At 41.8% G+C, this 12,403-nt stretch overlaps 1 protein-coding gene across 3 annotated transcripts in view; it reads left to right on the top strand.

Moving 5' to 3' along the window:
• The window catches only part of EPAS1 (endothelial PAS domain protein 1), a 79,595-nt gene that overhangs the window by 50,601 nt on the left and 16,591 nt on the right, over positions 1–12,403 (top strand). For all 3 annotated transcript variants that reach the window (XM_074863548.1, XM_074863550.1, XM_074863549.1), the window contains 4 exons: positions 3,511–3,662; positions 4,269–4,353; positions 4,843–4,961; positions 5,068–5,270. In XM_074863548.1, the coding sequence (XP_074719649.1) occupies positions 3,511–3,662; positions 4,269–4,353; positions 4,843–4,961; positions 5,068–5,270 (559 nt within the window). The remainder of the gene's footprint in view (positions 1–3,510; positions 3,663–4,268; positions 4,354–4,842; positions 4,962–5,067; positions 5,271–12,403) is intronic.

Genomic DNA, 12,403 nt, shown 5'->3' with positions numbered 1-12,403 from the left:
ACCACAAAGAACCTGGACACAGCAGAAGACCTGAGCGCCTTTGGTGCATCTCCCAGTGCCTGGGCTTCCCTGGGCACACTGCCAGGGGATGCTCATGGGGGACAGTCAAGGCATAGACAGGCAGCAGGAGCACAGTGGCCCCTGGAGGTACTTGTCACCTACCTTTATGTGCCTGATAGTGCCTACAGTTTCTTCGATAGAGCTGCTCCATCTTCGAAACCTGATCATGCCCTATGAAGCACTACAAGAAAGCGGTATCTGCCAGCTTCCCTTGCCTCTGTGGCCAGGGCTGCTAAGGGGGAAGGAAGGAGGGGATGAGGTGGGGTTTACTGAGTTACCAGGGAAGCTGGAGGGTGTCTGCAAAACACCTTGGTAGTGCTTTTGGGTTATGTGAGAGGGGGTGCACAACAGCACAAACCCTCTTCCCTCCTTCCTCCCACTCCACATTACAGATGCTTCCAGCTGGACGAAGGTAATAATAAAAAAACTTGAACTCTGATCCCACAAAACCCTGTAACTGAGTGCTTTAAAGCTGACTATAAGTGCTGTGCTCAGCTAGGACATTAGAGGTTTGAACCTGCAGCCCTGATGTGAGTGATCTTATGTCCTCTGTGTGTGTTTGTATAAGTAATATAATTTATATACATGGAAAAGCAAACTTAATCATCTGATAATACAAGTAAAATGTTTGTCTTTCACTGTTGGAGGCATTTAAGAATACAAATGCTTTGAATAGCCTTCTTGCCTTTGAATGGTCATGTTTTGTTAATGCAAACTTAATGAGCTGGGAAAAAAAATGGAAAGGAGGGTCTGGGGTTAGAGCTGAAAAGTAATTTTTTTTCTCTGAATCCACACTTGGCTGATTGTCTTGGGCTATAGCCATGATCCCTGCTGAATAAACCATTTGTTTGCTTCCGGAAAAGTAAAAAAAGACCGTTGACATTCTTTACACAGCAGAAACAAGCTTGGGAGCAGATGGTCACTTACCTCTTTTTTTTTTTTTTTTTTTCCCTTCCCTAAATGTCATTATGGTCAAAGTGCATACTATTCAAATGTATTATTGTGTATTTTCTGTATTTTAAACGCTAGCCCTGATGTAATTTCCTGAAGTCAGTTGCTTTGTATTGAGGAGGAACTGGCCCCTGGATGTGTAGTTAGAATTGCAGAGTAGGGACATGAAAAGATAAATCCCCAGCCTGTGCTGGCCATCCCCAGAGAGCATCTTCTCTTCCCTGCTACCAAATGATTGCGTTGAGAAGCAAAGGGTGATAAACCAAGTGCTCCCAGTGGCTCTGGGGCTGAGTCCGTTTATTCCCTTCTTTGCAGGATGGGTAATGGGCTGCTGCCAGGGAGGGGTGTTGAGGAGCAGGAGGAGGGTGCAGCAGCAGCAGCCAGCATCATTTTTTGTCACCACTCATCTGTTTGAAACAGTGGCTCCATGGGCTCTGCATTACAAATGCCTACACCTCTGTCCATCCTTAGGCACTAGCAGGTGCAGTTGCAGGAGGTATATAGATCGAGCTCATGCTTTAATCATAACTCATTAATACTTCAAAGTAAATACTGCATTAGTTTGGCTCAGTCCCTTCCCTATCCAAAAAAGTACTAAACGCAAACCACTTCTAATAATATTTTACAAAGCAATACTCCATTCCCACTTCTAGACTTTTTCCAACATGAGTATTTCAACAAGAAACATGAAGGGAAATTACAAATGTGCTGTGAAATACTCTTCTCAAGTGCTAGCAGTGTGTGTACTAGAGAACAAAAACTGTATGCTGAAATTGCAACATTAAACCAACAAGGAAGAGCAATTTCTCCAAGAAACTCATTTAAGAGTCTCACTGTTCTTGCAAATAAGGCTGATGCAATTACAGCTGGAGCCTCTGGCCAGCTGTATCAGTGGTGGGCCCAGCCTGGAGCTCTCTTGTGCCACCAAGGAGTGGCACAGAGAGCAGCATCACTGCAGCTCCTCTCACATCATCCTCGCTGCCTTGCGCTATAGAGCACCTTTGACCTAGATGGGACTTACCTGTGGCCTTGCATCTTCAGCAGTGTATGCTTTGAGTCGGTTATTCTTTATTCTGAGACAATAAGGGGGGTTTTTGTTCATTTGCTTGCTTTTCGCCCCTGAATTCAGAGCCTTACCACTACACATATTTGCAATGACTGATCACAAATGTGCAGGCTAACCGACAAAACTATAAAGATAAGCTCACTACAGCGTGTCTGAGGTACGCAGACCAGATGCGATATCTGTAAATAGTTTTGTAATAAATAATCCCAGAAGTTTCACACAAAACATGTCAAGAAATTAATGGACCAGCTCCTACACAAAAATTTTTCAATACTGCTCATCTACAAATCATCTCCTGCAGGCTTCTTATTCATGAAGCTGAGACATGCTTAAAAGTGTAGAAGGGAAGGCAAGAGTGCTGAGTGGGCACTTGGGTGACTGGCATTAGGAGGAGCTGCGTCTCCTCTCCCTCCCTCCCTACCTGTGGCTTTGCCTACTTACTGCCTCTCATCGCAGGAGGTGAGCAATGTGGAGCACACACAAGGAGAGCATCTCAGGGCCATCAGTTGTCTCTACAGCACAGCCAAAAAGCATCAGGAAAATGAATAACCAAAAAAAAACTTTAATAAATATTCTACCACATCAGCACAACAGTGGCACGTCTTCTCTAAAAATGATAAGTTGCACTGGGCTCATGAATCTGCATGGGTAAACATAAGGGATGTAAGTGGGGTCTGAGGCTCTCCTCCATGTGGAACAGGAGGAGTTTAGGTGGGTGACAAAACTGGTCAGAGTTTGGTGGCACATAAGGAGTTCTGATGTCTGCAGATGAAAAGAGAGGTATCAGTGGGATGGATCTGTGTTCTTCCCAGGAATACTGGGGTTTATGAGATGAAAGAGAGATTCCCTTGACAGGGCTTCAAATAAGTGTTTTTAATACTTTTTCTATTAAAGGTAGTGTTAACAGACCTCTCCGTACTGAGTGGAGGGGTCTATTTAGGCACACTTCATAGGAAAAGTATTTGAACTTCTGAGAAAACGTGAGGTGATGAAAATGTCTTTTGTTAGACACTTGTTAGGAATGCACAGATATACTTACCTTCTGTAAGATTTGCCTTATACTTTGTGCCTGTGAGGAATATAAAGGTTGTGTGTGGCCAAAAGAATGTGCACAAAGAAGATGTGCTTCAGTGTCTGGGTATGTAGGTGTTATGTACTGAAAACACATCTTGCAGAAACACACTAAAGGTGAATAGAGGGTCTGTTGCATTTGCCAAAAAGTTTAGAAAAATATCTTTATAGTGATAAGGACATCCTTTTCGTACACTGTGGAGACAGCTTTCTTCTAAAGGAAGGCCCCACCAGAAGGTTTGTGGAAAGGAAATTCTAACAGCAGAAAAATTTTTTGTTGCCTTGTAACTAGATGTGCTTGTGTTGAAAAAGACTGGCTAGGTTGCTGAAGACTTTAGGTGCTTTTTTTCTTCTTTTCTTAGTATGTGCTGATAATGAGAATGAACTAGAGGCAGACCAGCAGATGGACAACTTGTACCTGAAAGCTTTGGAGGGATTTATTGCCGTGGTGACACAGGATGGAGACATGATCTTTTTGTCAGAGAATGTCAACAAATACATGGGTCTTACCCAGGTAACTTGTTCCCTAACACTCTCCTGTCTTTGTAATCCAATTCCTAGAAACGAGTCCTATGACTAAATGCAGAAAAACACCTGTGTGTCACTGCAAAAAGAAAATGGAAATAAAATGTCTTATTTCTCAGGCAGGTACTCTGCACATCAGACAACAGTGGGGTTTTTTCCCTCTCCCTATCAAGATTGTAGTGTCTTTGGTGACTGCAAACTTGCCTTCCTAGATATTACTGTGGAGAGGAGAATGGGTGTTTATTCAACTTGTGCCTTAGACTGTGGTACAGAGGGGATAAAGCTGCTCTTTTGGGTCCCTCCTTTTCTGCCTTGTGGATTGGGGGATTTTCTCTTTCTGGGTTGAAAATAACCAGTGGATGGTGCTGTGGTTAATTGCACTGTGAAATCCAAATATAGAGAATTGTTCTGGGGAGAAAATGAAAAGTTAATGCATAGGATAAACAAAGAGGGGGTCACAGGATTTGTATCTGTGAGCATCCTGTTGATGCACTTAGTTCTAGTGACCAGTTTTATCTGAATAGGCGGTATTTAAAACCAGATAAATACTATTAGTTGCTTTTATTTGGCTAAATATATTCTTACTTCTGGACAGGTGGAATTAACTGGACACAGCGTTTTTGACTTCACTCATCCATGTGACCATGAAGAAATTCGAGAGAATCTGAGTCTGAAAAATGGTAATAACGAAGAGTGACTTTTGCTTTTTAAATAACCAAATGAAGTAATTGGCTGACAGTAGAGATCTGTTAGTTATGTAAAGGGAATTTTCATTCCTTAGATAATCATTAACTGTTATTCAATACTTTGCAGATTTGTTTTGCCAAATATTGCTAATATATAATAGCACTTAAGAACTGTTTGTTTAGTGTTTTCCTTTCATCAAGTTAAGGCAGGCATAATGTTTTCACTTGTGACACTTTGCAAAGATTTGTGTGCTGCAAGCTAAAACATAGGTTTAAATGCACAAAGTCCCATTTAAGTTCCTCTTAAAGTTTTAAGTCTGAGGTCTACAAACTGCTTTTCAATGGTCCGTGCATCTTTGATGGTCTCTGCAGGTAAATTACCTGAGAATTAGTCTGTTATTTCTATTGAATCCTTCATGCTTATAAATAGAAGAAATCAAGGAGCAAAACTGAGAAAACTCATTTGCTATTTTCCTTATACAGGTCCAGGCTTTGGAAAGAAAAGCAAAGAGATGTCAACTGAGCGTGACTTCTTCATGAGGATGAAATGCACCGTTACCAACAGAGGGAGAACTGTTAACCTCAAGTCTGCCACATGGAAGGTACCATATTTTAGCTGTAATAAGTGTTCCTGATGTAAAAAGACACTTCAGCATGTAGAGAAAGTACATTCTAAGTTTGTTTCTCATTCAAAAATCATTATTTCAGGTTTTGCACTGCACTGGACAAGTTAAAGTGTATAATACTTGCCCTCCTCACACTCTGTGTGGGTATAAAGAGCCTCTTCTCACCTGCCTTATAATAATGTGTGAGCCTATTCAGCATCCTTCGAACATCGACATCCCCCTGGACAGCAAGACCTTCCTCAGTCGCCATAGCATGGATATGAAATTTACCTACTGTGATGACAGGTAAACTCCACTGATTTTTCCTTTCTGTGGGTGTTTCTGTCTTGAACAAAACAAGCAGTCCTTCCAAATGTCCTCCTCTGTGGATCTGGTAAGCAAGGACAAGAAGTACAAAAAGGTACAGCATGGACAAGAAGTACAAAATAGGCAAAATGGTACTCCTGCTGTATTTCTTCCTCCTGCTGAGTGAGAAATTCAAGTTCACTGGCAGAAAATGAGGCAACTTAGAGCCATAAGCATTAACTTCTTGGGTTTTAACAAACTGAAGGGTACATGGGATTTCTGTTCTCATTTTTTAGGGAATGTGTCGAATTACATGCCTTACGGACCTTAGTCAAGGGCTGTTTTACGATTGGTTTGGCCCAGGATGCTATTATCAGTTAGCTGGAAAGTACTTCATGCTCTAGATTAACTAAGCATTGCTAAGGCATCCAGAGCATCTGCAGTTCTGAAATGGGGTTGCAGCCTCTTGCTCAATGAAAAGCAAACAACCTTTGCTGGTTATCTATCTGCTCCTGTTAGTGGTGAAATGAACGGGAGGGGAAGATCTTGGGTCAAGCAAGAGGCTGTGTCCTCCACTCCCCACACTTCCCTCTTGTGTGGAAAAAATAGAGATCCCCTTAGTCTCCACCTGCCTGACTTCCCCTGGGATCTCCATGGTGCTTCATACCATCTACCTCTTCTCCCTGTCTACATATCTTGTCTGTGTGTAATTGAGCCAGAGATCCCTTCCCATGAAGTGTCTTCCTGTTCCCCGCTTCCTTAGAAAGTCCTGTCTATACTACTGTGGGTTTGGTGTTTGTTCTGGGGCTTTTTAAGTTTATGAGGTCATCTCTGAATTTAATATGAAGTTTTCTGTCTAATGAAACTGGTCTCCTGAAATTCAGAGATGCTGGCAACTGCTGAGGTCTGTAGGGTTATCAACTGGGATTATACATATGCTCACATTTTATGCAAAAACTCACAGGATTGAGATTGTGGTTATTTTTTTCATCCATCGAAGGTTTTTTAAAACTTGTGCTAAGCAAGATTATTATTTTAAACAATGTGATAAAGCAGCTGTATAAACTAGCAGTGTTAGCAGCTGTGGATGAAAGCAAGATTATAAGTGTGAAACTTGTGACTGACCTTCTCCTGACCTCTATGAGAATTTAGCAGCAAGTGTGCTGTAACTAGAAATGTCCTCTGATGTAACCGCAATAAAACAGACGACTGCTTTTTTTTTTCTTGTTACCTCTTTCAGGATGAAAATATTGAGATATCAATAGAATTATTCTGCTGGGGGGGGGGGGAGGGGAAGCAACAATATGGTAGTGACTCCTTATTAAAAGCAATGTACCTCTGAATTACTGGGGCCAGTCAGCGGCAGGCTAGGGGAGAGTAACAGGATTTTGCTGTATTGCGGCATTCACATGTCTCTGCCAGACTTAATGCAGGGGATTAATTAGAGGGACTGATACTATCCCATTAAAGATACACATGCTTATTTTAAAAAGAATGACATACTATGCCCTGCCTTAAATACTGGGAGTTGATTTACAGGGAAAACTTTGCACATGGCAGTAAAATGCAACAGCTTCCTCTGGAGGATTTAACTTGTAGGGAATTTCAGAGATTTTTCTTTAAAACCAGGCAACAAACCAGCACATCTTTTACTAGATAGTTTTGGTTGGATGTTTCATTCACATTTTATTGAGATTATGATAAAGCTGTAAAAAGCCAGCCAGGCCAGAGAAGGAAGAGACCTCACAAACCTTTTGGGTTCTTCCCAGCAGATTCTCCTGGCTCTTGCTTCCCTCCCGGAGGGATGTTGATTTCTCTCCAGCAGGCGACACATCACTAGATGCATAAAAATGCAAAACACTCAGCTGTTCTTATCAAATTCAGTGCTGCTAGACAAATTGCATTGAAGGAGCAGCTTATGCCAGGAATGTAAATCCAGGCTGAGGAGCAGAGAGAAAAAGCAGCATGTGCCAGTCAGATGCCTAAACCCTTTTCAACCTACACTGGCCTTTCTGCAGTGATGCTGCAGGGCTGACAGAGCTCATTTCTCCATAAGAGTCTGTTTCTTCCCAGGTCAGGGTTGATATCCTTGAGGACAGCGTGCCTCCTCTAGCAGGCTTCTGCAGCAATCTGAGTATCCCCTTTGCATTTCATCTGATGTGGACAGGTCTGCTTCCAGGGAGCATTAAGTTTTTATCTTTGAAGCATTCGGTTAAAGAAAGTCTAGGATTTCTGAGGAAGTACCTTAATGAATGGCAGCCATACTGGCCTTACTAATGGGAGCATCCACCTGGAGTGTGAAGCTTAAGTGGGTACAAAAGAGAGCTGCCTTTGTACATGAAGCTGAAATTTATCTTTGTGGAAAACGAGGATCACGTCTGTCATCTCCTTAGGAAATCACATAGTCTCTGAGTTTGCAATATGCAAAATAAAAGCTGGCTACCTTTCAACACTTTATAACAAAAATTAGTTGGCTGACATGAAAGTGCCTTGATTCTTTTGGCTTTTCCTCAGGAGGGTACAGGACAGATGCAGTATGAAGCAGGCAAGACTGGCCATCCCTCATTTAAAATGTGGGAGACGCCAGCCTGTATATTTTGCCTTCCAAAAATAATTTATATATGTGGGCCTATGACTTGCCAGTGGTTACATGGGATATGTTTGTATTCTTAAAACAGCTTTTGCAAGGTGATGAGCCTGTTAAGAAAGGTTTGTGAGATATAAATAACAAAAATAGGTTGTTTTGTTAAATACCTGCTTCAGCCATTCCTGGAGAGTGATTTAAAAATGTTCCCTTGTTCCATTTATCTTGGCTAAGTGGTTTACAGGAAGGATTATTTTAGCTGTAATACAGAAATGCTGATCAGTGGTATAATTCAGTAATCCAAGTGAGGATTTAAATGTTCAGCTGCACAATGCTTCTGTGTCAGGGAAGATTGCCAGTAAGGGTGTTTTAGTCAGAAAAAAAGGCAAGTCTTGTACGAAGGCAATTTTGTTACCTTGGTGGCATAGCTGATGCTCAGCGTACCTTCTTATGCGGGGCCACGGGGGTGATGGGTAGATAGAAATAGCGGTAGTATGTTTCTGTGGTGGAAAAATCCACAAAACAGAAGTGAAAATTGTATCTGAATTTGATAGAAAACCCCAAAACTACTTCAGGTCCCCCAGCACATGCAGTCTCAGCCTTTACGGTTTATGCATAACAAAGGAAAACCATACGCTGTGTTTTGGAGGGGACCAAGGTTTTGAAAGCAAGGAGGGGTAACACGTGGCATTGCAAGTGGTGTTGGCTTTTCACCTTCAGCCCTGCGACCTCTCTGAGGTGCTGGGGAAGGGAGAGGGAAGCACTTTCTGCTCGTAATTGCTGTGGGTAGCATGCCTGTGGGGAGAGAAGGATAAGGAAACAGATCTGTTCTGCACGGGGCAAGATGTGCAGGCAGCAACTCCGGAGGCTGTGTCACAAACAAGTTCCCTGGCACCAGCACGCTGCAACATGTATGTTCTCCATTATTTTCAGGGCATAGCTTGCTTTGGGGAATTGTATGATCCTGGTAACAAGAGACGCGATTTGTTATACTCTTTTTTGCTTCTTCTTGATTGGAACATTTTAATGGAAGAGTTGAAGAAGAAAAATGAGTGATGGAGGTTGTATGTGATTCAGAATAGGGTGGTGCAGGAAGGTGCAGTGCCAATAGTGTTGGTCCCAGTTAGATTTCTCCTAATACGAGTGTACATGTGGGATCCAGGCTGTGCCTGACTGAGAGGAAACTGAGTTGTACTGTGTTTCCAGTTATGTCCCTGTAAAACAGAAATAAGTGGGCACAGGACCTTATATGAGGATTTAAGTCAGTTTGCCATTTGACCTATATTTGGGGAATATTTTAAAATTAGGTGAGAATGCAAATAAGCATTTGAAAGGACCTCCTGTTCCTCCGTCCTTGCTCAGGGGCAAAATGCAGTATGGAGACAACAGTGAAGTGATGATATCTGAAGCCAAAGATCCGCATTTGGCAAAACTGGCTTTTGGTATATGTCATATTTAAGAAACAAACACAACCAACTTCTTTTGTTAATAACGAAACTTTGATTTATATAGACCAAATGAGTAGGAGAGGCAAGAGTCCTGGTGAAGTTTTTAATGTACTCATCTATTTTTTTTGCCTAGCAGGGCAGATACAACTGACCATGCCAGCCATCCCTCTGAGAAGTGGACAGGGGTCCCAGGATTTTGCATTTTATGCAAAAATGCCACCATGAATATTTTCGAGAGAAAACGTGGGTACTTGGCAGGACTGCCACGCTGCTCTTGCCACATGCTCTAGCAGGCTGGCAGGGTGCTTTACCCCAGGCGTAGTGGCTGTGTTGGGTGCTTTTTTTTTTTTCCCCTCTTTTTTTTAACTCATTCTGCTTTAAGTATAACTTTGTTTGTTTGTTCCCGTCAAGACCAATTTAACTTCAATAACTTGGTAACAGTTTGAATACAGAAAGACTTTGTTAAGAGATCCACGCCCTCACACACACAATCCACACACTGCCTGACGAATATATACCCAGCTATTTTTTTATGAGCAGTAAACATTACAGCAGTCTTTCACAAAGAGCCTGAATTCTCAGTACTGATGGTTCTTACGATACTATTTTAACTCAAGAAATGGTATACAATAAAAAGCTTTGTGCTGCTATAAAGAGACAGAAAAGCACAATTTTAAGAAAAACCAAAACACTTGAAATAGCTCATCTCGTAGGAGAGGTAGCCTTTGAAGCAGTGAGCTTTGCTTGCTTTGCCATGTCTCAGAGAGATAAAGTACAGCAAAGTTGTACAAATCTAGAAATAGTATTCATATTGCCTGTTTCTTCATTGTGTACCTAAGCACAAAACTCTGCCTTTACTCCACATCCCAAGAAATGGGTAGATTAAGAGAAACTGAAGTAGTTTATATGCTCAAAAAGCATATAAGGAGTGGTAGTTGGGACAGATCAGCTGCTGCGGGGGGCTACTGCCCACCTCTTTACTGTGTTTTCTGAGATTTTGACCTCAGTACATCATGGTGACAAGTTTAGCTCAGAAACTTAAGATTCCCTCAGAAAGGAGTGGTTAACGGGAGAATAACCAGCCTCTCAGCCCACCTGTCTTTCTTCTTCAACAAAAAATATTATTATCCTTCTAATTAGCATCCATTTTGCTTTTGCAAATGCAAAGGAAACAAAAAGCCTACCATGGCAGCGATGCCATCCAAAACCACCATACAGTTTGTTTTCCAATTTTGTCATTCCACAGCTTGCACAAAGAGCAATTTTCTGTCTGGTGTCTAAGCAAAAGTAGAAGTCTTGTGTTCTGGACGCAGTTTTGTAAATGACCCTTTGGTCCCACAGGACATATATATTTCTGTTACTCTCTTAGTTACATACTCCTCCTCCTTATACCTCCACAGGATGCTTTTTCCTTTGCACTTAGTCCTCTGTGTATTCACTTAGCATTTCGTATTACTAAGAGGCTCCTGTGGAAAGCACGTGGAGTTTGGAGGGTGCACCTCACTGGTGAGCCTCAAAGCGGTGCTCAGGTGAGGTCAGTGCAGAGACCTTTGCTGAAGCACTCTCTGCCTTCTGGCCAGGTGCTGTTCAGGCTCTCAGCTGCGGCCAGTCATCTTCCATGAAGGTCTTGGGAGAAGTCACAGGACAGGTGTGATGGAGATGGGGATAGCTGCCCACCATGGCCCTGGTGCGTAACATGGCACGGAATCGCTAATCTGACTTCCAGCCCTGCACTGCCTGCAGGCCACAAGATTTTTTTAAGCTTTTCAGAGTCAGCAGCACCTGAGGAGGAATAAAGGAGGGTGTGATCTGCCAGTTCATGCACCCAAAACAAATACTGCTAACAATTCTTGGAGAGAGGGTGTTTGTTATAAACTAGTGGTATTTTAAAATGTATCTAACAAACATTGTCAGCCAGTTTTAGCGTTGTTTGGGATGGGAGAAAGAAACATTCTATAATGTTTTAAAAAACTCTTTTCACTCCCAGGAGTGTTTAAAGAGAAATGTAATGAGTCTGAATACTGGTAACAGATTTACAGATCAGGTAAGAAGGGCACAGAATGGGCCGTTTAGCCATTTATTTTTTTTTTAAAGTAACTATTTTTAAAAAATTACTCTTGATTGGTATTTCACTGTTACCAGGTGTGGGTGTAGAATTTGGCCAATGTTGTGGGGTTTGTGGGTAATTCTTTGATATCTTATTGCTATCTTTCTGTATACTTTTTAGTCAGCTGTAGTAAAAAGATATCAACCCACCACCTGCTAACTTTCATGAAAGATTACATTAGGTCTAATTAAATTTGACATTGTCACAGCAGGATCGCACCACAAGTTGTTGTGTGCCATGGAATGACAAGAAGAGTAATTTTATAGTGAGGGCACTTGTTATGAACAGTAAGGAGCAATTTGAGAGGGGAATTATAGGATTGGAATAGAGAATTTGGCATAGAGATTGCAATTCCTATATGATAAGAGTTACGGGTCCCTCAGCCTGCTGTGGTACATATTTTTTGCTTCCTATCTCTGTTCCACTGTTGACACCCATGAAGGCTGTAATGTGGCTTTGGATTTTCATTGGTGCTGCTGGGTACATGATGCTTCTTTTCTTTCCATTATCTTTATTTCCTTTTCCTTCTCCCCGCTCAACCCCCACTTGGCTCTCAGCTCCCAATAACTGGATTAAGAGTAAATCCTCAACTTCCTGAATTTTAAAAGCCTTCCCCTTGTGATTAGCTCCAAACTAACCAGGATGGTTTTATGATACTATGCCATTATATAACCAAAGGCCATAGTTTCTGTTTTTAAAGACAGAATATTTACACTGGTCCTGGCAAAAGCCCCTGGCCACTTACACCAATGTGTCCCACTGTGTAAAGTCAAGCAGCAACTGTATTTTGGGAAGTTTACTTTTATTAGGGCTCCTTCTGTATTTGTTGTTTTCTCCTGATGGTTCAGCTCTGACAGCCAACTCATTATGAGAACTTCTGCTTTTATTAAAAAAGAAAAAGCAATTGTGGTTTCAGAGAAAAGTTACAGATTTGGCTGGGGTGCAATTTAAAAGCTCAGAAGCTTGTCAGTGAAGAGTGTCAAAAAAGCAACTC

This window comes from Strix uralensis, chromosome 3, assembly GCF_047716275.1.
Source record: "Strix uralensis isolate ZFMK-TIS-50842 chromosome 3, bStrUra1, whole genome shotgun sequence".
In the NCBI taxonomy this organism is placed as follows: domain Eukaryota; kingdom Metazoa; phylum Chordata; class Aves; order Strigiformes; family Strigidae; genus Strix; species Strix uralensis.
The sequence above is the reverse complement of the archived record's forward strand: the minus strand, read 5'-3'. Positions and strand labels throughout refer to the sequence as shown.